Source organism: Cnephaeus nilssonii (genome assembly GCF_951640355.1).
Source record: "Cnephaeus nilssonii genome assembly, chromosome: X".
Classification (NCBI taxonomy): Eukaryota; Metazoa; Chordata; class Mammalia; order Chiroptera; family Vespertilionidae; genus Cnephaeus; species Cnephaeus nilssonii.
The window spans coordinates 67,620,396-67,633,762 of record NC_137071.1 but is presented as its reverse complement, the minus strand read 5'-3'; the positions used below and the strand labels follow the sequence as shown (position 1 = coordinate 67,633,762).

The 13,367-nt window shown below is 40.0% G+C and overlaps 1 protein-coding gene across 3 annotated transcripts in view; it reads left to right on the top strand.

Moving 5' to 3' along the window:
* The window catches only part of PCDH19 (protocadherin 19), a gene marked incomplete at its 5' end in the record, with an annotated part of 128,285 nt that overhangs the window by 69,909 nt on the left and 45,009 nt on the right, over window positions 1–13,367 (top strand). For 2 of the 3 annotated variants that reach the window (XM_079764743.1, XM_079764742.1), the window contains one exon: window positions 5,266–5,438. In XM_079764743.1, the coding sequence (XP_079620869.1) occupies window positions 5,266–5,438 (173 nt within the window). The remainder of the gene's footprint in view (window positions 1–5,265; window positions 5,439–13,367) is intronic. The other variant, XM_079764744.1, reaches the window with a different exon arrangement.

Sequence of the window (13,367 nt, the reverse complement as noted above, 5' to 3'; positions counted from 1 at the left end):
TCTATAAAAAGTGCTGATACACATTTATTGAATGAATGGATGAAATAAGTTGAAGAAAACCTCAGCATTTTTCCATTGCAAACTAGCACTAAACTTTCCTTCAAGCCAGAAATTTCTGACTTTTAATGTGCATTAGAATCACTTGGGAGGTTTGTTAAATGCAGTGTCCCTAGTTCCATCCCTAGAGGATCTCCAATGTTCACAGATTTCCAAAATTATTATTATAGAGGTGGTCCAGGAACCACTTTGGGATCTTCCCAATATTTCTTAAAAATATAGTTACAGTACTCTTTTTTATGTTCATTCCCTTCTAATTTTTACTCTCAGATTCCATTCCCTGGGTATGTGGTATCACCTATTAGGAAGATATGACCTGTTTCCTTTCAGATTATTCTGTCTTTTGGAAATATTTTTAATATTTTAAAAGGAAAATGCAGGTCAAGATTTGAATAATGTTTATTCATCAAACATTTTCTGAGTAACTATTATATGTAGAGTCTTGTTGTAGGTGTTTTCAAACAAATCTGTCCCTCTGTTGACTACCAGGGCAATAATAGAAACATTTGCATTTCCAATACCATTACAAACAGATACCCCTAATTTATTGTCCAACAAAAGTTGGTTTACAAGTTGTCTCCCAAGAGGTACATAGGTAATAAAGCAAGTGCAATCAGCATTTTAAAATGCCTGGCATAAATTGTTGTTTGGGGTGAGTATCCATTTACCAGGCTGTTTTAAAATATGTAGCATCCTGCTCACTGGGTCTGAAACTGCCTTACACAAATTCATTCATTAGGCCACTAAATGTCCTTACAGTATCAGAGTAAGTGATACTTAGTTTGTCAGATGGGCAAACTGATCTTTAAAAGAGTTAACTATTCCAAGGTTTGGGGGAGATGTATATACTCTTTTCCTTTTTCTTTTGAAAATACATAACTTTTCATGCTTACACTACCAGTCCCTTAATTCCTAGTAGCCAATCTTTCCCTATTTTATTATTTCTGTCCTTTCTACCTAAAAGTAAAAAGCCCTGAGATGGTTTATGATATTCAGATGCATATAAAATAGAACAATCAAATTTAAAAAGGCAGATCCAAAACCAATTAGGAGAAGCTACATCTCTGGCATCCAACTCACTGCAATTAAACATTATATTTACCTTGCAGCTCTTGGAAAGGCAAGACAAAATGGTAAATGTACCAGGGCATATAGTCTCATTTTTCAATAAAGTAAGAATACACATTTGACAGGAGAATTTTTTTCCTATTCCTGAATTTTAGGGAAAATGAACATAGTGGACAAGGTCTGACTATAGTTTATGTAAGATGTAGAAACATTCTTTAAACACACATTTTCTACATCAATCCTATAAAAAGACTATGGATATAATATTTAATTATAACTAAATGAAAACATTGCCATATGGACTAATGATTATATTAAACAATAATCATGTATTGACCATTTATATATACCCAGTACTTCATGAACAGTACCTCATTGAGTCCTCACAATGGTCTCATGAAGGAGTTTTTAGCAAATGCATTTTACAGACAAGGAAATCAAGGCTTAAAGACATTAGATATTTGGCCCAGGGCTCCATTGATGAAATTGTAGACTACGGATTAACACTAGTTCTAATGACTACAAGTTCAGTGTTCTTTTCACTACAGTATGAAAATCTAACATGTCCCAGGAACAGAGTTTAAGGAACCTAGAGCAGTTGTTCTCAACTTGGGGTATCATTTGATACTATCTGGAGACATTTTTGGTTGTAGCTTCTGGGAGGGGCACTACTGGCATTTAGTAGGTAGAAGCCAGTAATGTTGCTAAACATCCTACAATGCATAGAGCAGCCCTCCACAACAAAGAATTAGGCAGTCTAAAATGTCAACAGTGCCAAGATTGAGAAATTTTGCTCTAAAGGATGGTTAATTGCCCTCAGACTATATCCCTCACTAGCATGTATCTTTTTTAAAAAAATCATGTATCTTAAGCAAGTTTTGGCAACTGCAGAAATGCAGTGAATTCTGGTTTGAAATCTCTGACTTAAAGTAACAATTTTGTGGCCGTGGATTAAAGAAGTTTCATATGCTTCAGATATCATCAATGCATATAGAAAAACTAGAGGCCAGGTGCACGAAATTCTTGCATGGAGGGGGGGTGTGTCCCTCAGCCCAGCCTGCACCCTCTCCAATCTGGGACCCCTCGAGGGATATCCGACTGCCTGTTTAGGCCCGATTCCGGATCGGGCCTAAACGGGCAGTTGGACATACCTCTCACAATCCAGGACTGCTGGCTCCCAACTGCTCGCCTGCCTGCCTTCCTGATTGCCCCTACCCGCTTCTGCCTGCCAGCCTGATCACCCCCTAACCACTCTGCTGCCATCCTGATTGATGCCTAACTACTCCCCAGCCAGCCTGTTTGCCCCCAACTTTCCTCCTCTGCTGGCCTGGTCACCCCTAACTGCCCTCCCCTGCAGGGTTGATTGCCTCCAACTGCCCTCCCTTGCAGGCCTGGTGCCTCCCAACTGCCCTCCCCTGCTGGCCATCTTGTGGTGGCCATCTTGTGTCCACATGGGGGCAGGATCTTTGACCACATGGGGACAGCTATATTGTGTGTTGCAGTGATGGTCAATCTGCATATTACTCTTTTATTAGATAGGATAGAGGCCTGGTGCATGGGTGGGGGCTGACTGGTTTGCCCTGAAGGGTGGGAGTTCCCTTGGGGCATGGGGTGGCCTGAGCGAAGGGCCTGTGGTGGTTTGCAGGCCAGCCACGCCCCCTGGAGACCCAAGAGGAGGCCCTGGTATCTGGAATTTATTTACCTTCTACAATTGAAACTTTGTAGCCTGGAGCAAAGCCAAGCCTGCTGCTTGCCCAGTGGCCAGCAGCAATTTCTGTTGGAGTTAATTCACCTTCTATAATTGAAACTTTTTAGCCTTGAGTGGAGGCTTAGGCCTGCAACAGGAGGCACGGAAAGCTTGGCTTCTTTTGTTACCGCGGAAACCCAAGCCTCCCTCCTGCTCGCTCTGCGGCCAGCAGCGATTTTTGTTGGAGTTAATTCACCTTCTATAATTGAAACTTTGTAGCCTTGAGTGGAGGCTTAGGCCGGCAATAGGATGGCTTCTTTTGTTACTGCGGAAACCCAAGCCTCCCTCCCGCTCTCAGTGGCTGTAGCCATCTTGGTTGGGTTTATTTGCATATTTGCTCCTGATTGGCTGGTGGGCATGGCTTAGGCGTAGCAAAGGTGCGGTTGATTTGCATATTACTCTATTATTAGGTATGATTAATATTTGCTATAAAAATGTAGAAGCTTATAATATTATCCAAACAGGTAATTTCCTTTCTTCTAATATGTGGAATTGCATGTGGGCAGGACCATTTTTTCCCTGAGAAAACAAACTTTGAATCTGTTCCATCTGTTGGATTAGTATTTATAGGAGGCCCCAAAATCTGTGCCATAAAGATAGAAATGGTGGCCAACTTTAAATCATGTGTTTCCAATTAGTCTTTTTGACCATAAAAGAGTTATAGAATGATTTTTGAGTAGAGCTACATTCTGTTGTGTCCACAGGGCTGAGTAGCTGCATGACATAATTTGGAGGAGCTGAGTGAGCTGCCCTATTGAATGACTTTAATTTTAATACAGCTGATGATCAGTTATTCTTTCTGACAATAATTAGCAAACAGTTCAATGCTTCACTCTCTCTTGCTCTTTATTTTTCTTATAATTATGGCTTTCCAGTTACTTCCCTTTTTATCTTTTCTCTTTCATATACAGGGCAGCAAGCATTTTACATCTAGGTTGGTCATATGATAAAAATCTGCTGTGATTCCTTTAGACCAAGTGTGGAAAATGACGATGTATCCATTGTATCCATGGCATAGCTCTTCATCATATGTACTGAATGTTCTTATCAAAGCTTCAGAGAGCCAGGCTTGTGGATGTTCAAGGTTAAGCAGATCAAGCAAGTTTGCAGTGTCATCTCCACAGGGCTTCCTTTTCAGAGGTACAGTAGGTCTGTTGGGACTTGTCCTAATTCACAAGCGTGCCACCTTCCTTTGTTGAGACAACAACACATTTTCTTGAGTATGCCTTTGCTGCTTCCTCACTGACTAGGGAATGGATTCACCATTCACTAGATGTTTTAGATGCATAATTTATGGCCCCTGGTGCAGCATAGCTGCAGATTCTGTCAGAACATACAAAGCATTAGAAATAGCAGGTGGGGCCTCTATGAATATACCTTATGTATTATTGTCTAGTTCATGAGAAATGGTGTGAACTTTGTAGATAGTATGCTTAGTGAATTGTGTGGTAGATTGATTGAACAAGTGCAAGAAAAATTTATCCACAAACTCTAGAACTGAAAGTTTCCATGTTCTCAGCATAACACCCAAAGTTTTGTTGGAGCCCATTTTCTGGTTCACCCTGTTGTCTTACCTTCCACGCACCATGGCTTTCCTCTTCTCAGCTCCTGCCTCTCCTCTTTTTCTTGTTCTTTGAATCTATCCCTCTTTATTTCTCATTTAAAACTGTCCTGAGTTCTCTGATCCTGATAATCCTATTTTAATTGCATTACCTCAATTACTGCCACTTTCATTTTTACAGTTGATTAGTAGACACCTTTGGAGAGGCAGTATACATAGTAGTTAAGGGCCCAGGTTCTGGAGCTAAACTGCCTGGGTTTCATTGTAGATCTACATTTTTTTAGGCTATGTGACCTTGCACAAGTTATTTAACTTCCATGTGCCTTTATTTTTTCATCTGTAAATGGGAATATCTATTAACATATTTTCTCTTACATATCTATTAATATACTTTTCTCTTATAGAGTTGTCATGATTTAAAAAGTTAATTCATGTCAAGTACTTACAATACTGTCTTATGCATGATAATTCCTCAGTAAACATTAACTATTATTATTTTACTTTGATTATATAATAAGAGAAAGAAAACTTTCTGAAATGATTATATTCTTTGCAGGTGGTTGTTTCAGATTTGCAGCTTCTTCTGACTTGCCTATAGTAATGCACTGAAGATAAGTGAATGAAAGTATTAGCGGCATCAGCATCCAAGAGTGGGAACCTCTCTGCAATGTTAAGTTCCATTATCTTTAACCTGAAATTTCTCTTCCTTCTACCCTGTTGAGCAATCCAGTCACAGTTGTCCTCACCACAGAACTGACATCATCTTGTCTCTGAAAGATTTTTAAAATAATGTCTATCACAGTTGTAAATTGTCATTCTTTCTTTAATCCAGCAGCTCCACCTTCAAGGACTTAGAGGGCAACAGCCTGAAGGATAGCGGACATGAAGAGAGCGACCAAACTGACAGTGAGCATGATGTTCAGCGAAGCCTGTATTGTGATACTGCTGTGAATGATGTACTGAATACCAGTGTGACCTCCATGGGATCTCAGATGCCTGACCATGGTAAGGGCTGTTTGGATGTAAGTTGCAACTATAGATGCTAAAGAAACCAGAATGTTTGTAGGCACACTGTACTACTTTACTATACTGAGAGTATTGTCAAGGTGCATACTGTGTTCATGCCCTTCAGCAGCCTCTACAGGGTTTGGAGATGTCCTGATACATTTCCAGACCCATCTTTACCATCCTTGGATGGATTTCCTGGGATTGTATAATATTCAGGCATTTTAAAGGCTTACTCTCTCTATATATATACAATTTCTCTCCAATTAATAACTATACTGAGCACATGGGAAATGATCAGATGTCTTCTTACCAGGAATAAGTGTCCCTTTTTGCTTTATTTTATTTTATTTTTTAAATTTCTTTATTGATTAAGGTATCAAATATTTGTCCTCATCCCCCCATTCCCATCCCACACCCCACCCTACACATGCCCCCTCCCCCCTGTTGTCCCCAACCGCTGGTTAGGCGCATATGCTTGCACACAAGTCCTTTGGTTGATCTCTCCCCTTTACCCCCACCCTCCCCTATCCTCCCTCTGAGGCCCAACAGTCTGATCCGTGCCTCCTTGTTTCTGGGTCTGTTCTTGTTCATCCGTCTATGTTGTTCATTATTTCCACTAGATGAATGAGATCATGTGCTATTAGAAATACACTTATAAGAATCGATAATGAGACAAGCAATAATGGTTATGGTGACAGGCAAATGAATCAGTCTGTAGTGAGTTTCTTTCTGGGCCAACAGTTCTTTTGAGACCCTATTACAATGTCTAACAGTTCCTTATGTGTACATGTCAGCACTGACATTTCAGTTCTGGATGGTGGACAAATGGTGGTAATGCAGGTCCGACTCTCTCTGGTTTGGTCCTGGGCAACCTGCAGTGATGCACAGCTGTTAACTGCTAGTATGGGAAGATCACATCAGCGTCTTCCATCTCTGGACTGCTTCTCTTCTGTCTTCATGGCTGGAGTAGTCCTGTAGATTCCTCTCTGTTGCTGGAATCCACATGGTCTCGGAGTTGTTTTCTAAAAATATACAAACATATTCTCGACCAAAAGTTAATAAAGGAATATTTTCTATAAATTTGACTTGGGATCCTATTTCATTTTTTGCCCAAATGATTTTCCTCTGGCTTGTTTTGACACCTTGTGTGTTTTTCATGGGTGTCTTGCTTTTAGCCTTACAATTAATTTTCTAAAGTATTAATTTTCTCAATGTAATTTACTTACAGGTTATTTTTCCTTACATGATATTCTTCTACTATACCCTCCTTTTGCTTTAGTATATGAATGAAATTGAACACTCTAGTTGCATAGAACACAGCACCATTGAGACCAAAGGGGTGGATGTTATTTCCATATCAGGCTGGTTAACTTACCCAGAGAGAGACTCTGTTCTCTGACCACAGATTGCATATTCTTTGCTAAGGAGGGGAAGTACCAGATATTCTATTATGTTTATGAAACTGCTTTGCCAGATCTCTTTGGTTACCACAAAAATACATGCCATTGGTCATAAGAAATTCCAGGGTAAGAAAACATTGCTGACTCAGTTTGACATTTGGTGGATATGAAAAACACTTCAAAGTGCATGTACTTCAAAGTAAATGTCAGGTAGCATACTCATGTATGAAGAAGAGTCTATTTTTGTGACCTCAGCCACACGTGCTTTAGCAAGAAGAGCTATTTAAAACTGTGTTAGGCATAAATCAGGGTACAAAAATATTAGCAGTGTTCAGCTAAGGCAGAATGTTTGGATGGACTTGGGCACAAATGTCATTTTCAATATTTTACTGATGCAAACATGGTAGGCGAACAGCCTGTCTTTTTCAGTTAAGAACTATGAATTCAGCTTGGTGTTTAGGCTCAGTGAAGCTTCAGAATGCTTGGCTACATCTTAGACGCAAGCTCAGCTGGAAGCCCCACTGCTAAAAGACTTAAAGATGAGAAAACAAAATATGGTGATTATGTGCTGGTCTTCAGCTGTTTCATTTCACTGTAAACATCATTAAATGCTTTTGTTTTGGTCTTGTAAATGAATCCAAAGGAAAAAAAATCATAATCCACAAAACAAAATGTTTTCCATAGAAAAAAATTATTCACTGTATATTCTATTAAATTTTCTAATCCATTCCTCCCCAGTAGATCCAAGTGTCAAGGTCTATAATATAGAGAGGTCACTACTGATTGTGCACTGCTGCCTTCCCTATTTAATGAGTAGTAACATCCTCAGAGATAATATACTTTCTGGGCAACCTTACTAAAGCTAAAAAAACCCATTTATATAATTGAAAAAGAAACTTTATCAGCAAATTAGCAATGTGTCACAGGACACAGACTGATATGTATCATTTACTAGTCTTGTGTCTCAAAGAAAAGCTATTTAATTTATATCAGAAAGGGTTTTAGTTAGATGCTCTCTAATATTAAATGACTTTAGGAAAGGAAATATTCATAATTGATTCTCAGTTTATCCTTAGCTAGAACATATGTTTTAATTTTTGTCACATTTCTCTAGGAAAACAATATCAGTTGACTACAGCTAGTTTTCTTCTGAGGGAGTGTTCCTTACAAATGGGATATATAGTATATAATGTATACATATATTAGATTATGTAATAATGAGATTATTCTAAGCAAATGGGGAGCAATATCTCCAGTTTCTCCTACATAAAAAATGTAGATTATATAGAAGACTAGTAGCCCGTTTGCACGAAGATTCGTGCAATAGACCTTCATTCACATGGCTGCCTGCACCAGTTTTCTGCCGGCACCAGGGACCCAGGCCTTGGCTGTGGCCACCGCCTTCTGCCTTTTTCAGGGTTGGGGCTTGGCCCCGGGCGGTGGCCTTGGGCTCGGCCGCACCCAACATCCTTGCTAAGGAACGCAGGAACCGACCCCCAGTGGTTTCCTGCGATCCGTGCAGGCTGCCCACTGGTGCCCAAGGCTGGGAAAGCCTCCGCCCCAGGCTTTCCTGGCCTTGGGCTCTCCGCACCCAGCTTCCCTGCTACCGATCACAGGAGCCGACCCCCAGTGGTTTCCTGCGATCGGTGCAGGCTCCCCGCTGGTGCCCAAGGCCCGGAAAGCCTCGGCCCTTGGGACCCCCAGGAGCGGCGGGAGGGGCCGGGCCACGCCCCCCCAGGTGGAAGATCAACCCCGAGACCCCCGGGAGGGGCGGGAGGGGCGGGAGGGGCCCGGCCATGCCCCCCCGGGGTGCCGATCGCCCCAGGCACCCCCGGGAGCGGCGGCATGGGCCCGGCCATGCCCCCCCGGGGTGCCGATCGCCCCAGGCACCCCGGGGAGCAGCGGCATGGGCCCGGCCACGCCCCCCGGGGGTGCTGATCGCCCCAGGCACCCCCGGGAGCGGCGGCATGGGCCCGGCCATGCCCCCCCGGGGTGCCGATCGCCCCAGGCACCCCCAGGAGCGGCGGCATGGGCCCGGTCATGCCCCCCCCGGGTGCCGATGGGCCCGGCCACACCCCCCGGGGTGCCAATCGCCCCAGGCACCCCCGGGAGTGGCGGCATGGGCCCGGCCACTGGGCACCGCCATCTTGATCTTCTCAACGGCGGATATGCCACCCGGAGTCCCGCCCCCAGCCTCCTGCTGGCCCAATCGTGGGCATAGCAGAGGTGCGGTCAATTTGCATGTTTCTCTATTATAAGGTAAGATGATTATATACAAACACAGTTTTTGTTCCATTTTGGCAACATTTTCACATTTTCTTTCTTAATATTATATTTTCATGTGTGTATCTTCATTGTTTCCATTTGTCTAGCAGTGGATAAACCTTGAACCAACACCTGGGTTTGCTCTTTTTAATTTGGTTGAATCATTAACGTTCAGGTACAAAGGGAATTCAGGTCTTGTTTATATCTCAGGCTCTTCCTTATAATATCCGAGTACTTCTGAGCTTTCCATAATGATACTTAATTGTTATATCCAAAATGAACTCTAGGCTAGCTACCCAGACTGTGTCACCAATTTGCTTGGTTTGAATATTATCTCAAACAACAGCAACAATTTCAACAATTGACATTTTATAACATTTTACTATCTCAAACCTGGATTCACATAATAAATGTTTTTCCTTTTATCCTAAGGCACGGTGGTTGAAATGCAAGCACTGAGTTAATTTACCATGCATGCCTGATCATTCAATCTAGAATAGTTTTAGTTAGATTCAATCCAGGGCAGTATGGTATATCATTGCTATTGAGGCCAACCAATTTAGAAAGTTAAGGAGGATAAAATGGAATCTTCTCTGGATTCAGACCATCACTGAAAGTCTCAAAGATTCCTAAAGGGGAAACAAGGTAGTCCCAGGTCTCTTTGGCTCATTGATACTGTGATTGGCATCTCAAACCCAATTGCTCTAAAATCCTGAGGGTTTCAGAGCTTAACTATTCTTGATATTTGAGTGGATGTTTCTGGAGAAGAGCAAGGGTTTTAATAACCTTGTCAGAGTAACTCTGATCTTGATAATATTTCTTCTGTTTCTGTCAGAAGCATTTCAAAGTTGGGTCAAATATACCCAATAGAGTGTACCTTACACCTTTGTTTTGGGGAGTTTAGCTCACCTTGGATTTCATGTTTGTAGATCTCTCTGTGATGTTTCTAATTTGGATATTAGTACAGCATATTTCTTTGCACATATGTAGACACATGATTGATGGGAAACCTTAGAATTTTTGAAAAGCAGATAACTTTATGCAGCTAGAGTGGGAACAGGTTGTTCAATGAGATAATATTGTGTTGCTAGTGGTTGAAGAAAAGTTACAAACTATATCTGTTTTAGCTTTCTGAGACACCTATTTCATGCTTCTTTACACTGCCAAAAGATTTTTTTTTTGGGGGGGGTGGCTTTGTTCTTACAACTATAGCAGAAGAATGCTCGGTATGAATGTCAAGAATGCTTTGTGACTCTTCGAGTAAAGACTTAAATCCCTTAATTTTCAGCAACTCTTCCCTGAGAACACATTTCTAGGGATGGGAACCCAGAATCAATATATACAACTTAGAAAGGAGAATGTCTGGAAGGCTTTTGCAATTAAAAGGCAAAATTTAGGGGTTTAACTACTTGTCTTTGGATTGTTTTGATTGCTTCCACCAAACACATCCCTGAGCTGGGACAGGGTGGAGTAAGGGAATGAGAGGAATCTATGTTTTTGGATTATTATCAATCCTTGTATTATTCTCTACATGCCAAAAACCAGGTCAGTGGGTTGATGAACTGGTTGAGCTGAATTTCCTAGTTGCCAGGTGACTGAATTATAATATAATTTGTCATCTGCAGTGCCTTTGATTTAATATGTCTCAGCTTGTCCCCAGTACCATAGTTCTTGTTCCCAGAAAAGAAGGTGATGGAAAATTCTTTATCTTATAATTTCTACTGTCATATGACACTTTTTGGAATGCTATCACTCTGTAGCTCTCAGAGTGCCATGAGAACAAGCAAATGTTGTCACTCAGCAAATTTGACCACCTGGTTTGTTTTCTGAGGTGATTTTATGCTGAGTGTGGGTGTCACATTCAAATATTTTAATCAATGCTTTCCTTCCCTGAATTCAAGTTCTTTGCTAAAATTATCACCTTCTGGCATGAACAAGAATTTCATCTCATGTAATTTCTGCAATCTCTAAGAACAGTAACTGATAAGTAGGGTGGTCAGAGATGCCAGAGGCTCATGGGTTTGTTGCACAACTGGGGGTATCACTGGGCTTGAATCTCTTCCTATCAGGGTAATTTCTGGGTTGAGTAGTGCTGGGGTTAGTAGGCTTCTGTCTCCTCCTTGCTTCTTTGCATGACCCTTTGTGATGATGTATATTACTGTTATGCTTACTTAAATATATGGTCCTGATATGAAACTTAGTTTTATGGAGATCATGTCCTAGCACTATACATACTAGTACCAAGCCCAATTAATTTGTTTCAAATCACACTTAATCTCTCTTACATTATGGTTTGAATTATTGATTATAAATTCATTAGCTGGAAAGATGGCTCTACTTGTGCTAATATGCACGTAATTTGGAGTTCATTAAAATACTGAATTGGTTTCCCTCCCATGCTAATTGATACCAAATGAGAGCAACATACAGAAATTTGCAATAACATTTATCTGCTGTTCACATCCAAATGCACCCAAATGCAATATAATGATTGCTGTATTTTGCAAAGTGTAGGTTCTTCTGCATTTTACTAACTTGTTTATTTGCTGGTTTCACCACCTGAATATCATTTAACATGTTTGTTGTGTAAAACATGGATTTGAAGAACTTAATCTGTGTCTAATGCAACTGCTGTTACAAATTAGCCAAGGAAATGTTCTGTAGGGTGCATACTATGCATATTCTATTTTCAACCACAGGTGTATTAAGATATTTACACTTTCAACACTGTACCAACAATGTGTAATTTCATTTCCTCTAGTCTTTTAATGAAAGTATAATTCAGTGACTGCACATCCCTTTCTTATTCTTTTGTCTATTCCCCTGACTCATCTCTCACCTTACTAAATTTCCAAATACTAATTTCAGCTAGTTTCTTGGCAAAATAGGGAGTTCTCAATGGACAAGATTTTGTGACATTGCAAAATAGTGTGCTGCAGGGTTCCAGAAATGGTAGCATGTACCAGATGTTCATAGAATAATTGAAAATTTCATTTTATCAGAATAGCACTTTCTGTCAAAAAGTTTTATCTTTACTTCAGCAAAGAGGTTGACTAGTTCCCTCTGGACCTGAATTAGCATATTTGAGGCTAGATACACTATTTTGCAATTCATGTGGTTATTTTCCCCTAGTTTTTCTCATATAGAATCTTTTGAAATGTCTTTAGCTTCTTGCAAATGTACCAAGTGACATATTTAATTGTTTGAAGACAAGGTATGTATATGATGTATCTATATGTGTGACTTACAGCTTTTTTTTAATCTTGCCTCATGTATATAGTATTCTAATATCAGGCAGGGACAATCCATATCCACATATACATCATTCATTTATTTAAAAATATTTAAAAATGTCCACTATGTGTCTAGCTCTGGGAATTGAATGTGTCAATTACTGCTATTATTGAATGTAAATGTTATTGTTTTAGCTTTGCTTATCTGGGGTTTGCTGAGATGACTAAGATCAGCTCAATGATGAAATGAATAATTCTTTCTTATTTTAGATATCATTATAAGAATAGAGCTTGGGACTATTAAAAACTTAATTAATATTGTGCCAATAAAGAAAAAGAAATGATAAAATAAGATTTTTACAATCAAGATCTTATTTTTATTAACAGTAACATGAAATATTCTCCCTTGATGTTCTAATTTGAACAATGTCACAATGGTAAAATTTTTTAAAAAAATCTATCTTCTCCAAGGTTGAACTTCCTGCTCATTTTTAGTTAATGACACCGTAAAGTGGTAGGTTTCATCTCTGACATGTCCAGTTACCTGGTTTAGAGGCATTCAGTGGTACTCAATGTCCACATTCCCTTTTTCTCTGATGTCTAGGAACTTTATCCATTCTCAGTCTCAGCAATGGCTGGATATGTGTGAAGAAAGGTGACAGGTGAAAAGGAGGACCTATGTAATATTTTCAACAATAAAGATTAAAACAAATAAAGGTGACAGGTAGATACTTTTGTTTATTTCAACTACATTGCTGACCCAGATAATTGGACTCCTTACAAATCATTATTTACATTTTATTGGCAAGATAGTCGCTGGAATAAAAAATCATCCTTAACTAATGGGAACATCCATGCTGTTATCAGTTGTTTGCTAGCATTATTTTGGCATGGATCTTTTGGTCAGAGAAATATTGTCAAGACAGTTCTGTTCATTGGCTTTGAATTAGAAACAATATTTCTCTTTTTTAAATTAAACTGTTTTTCTTGATCCACTTGGAACTTTTAGTTGTATCATATTCAGTGTG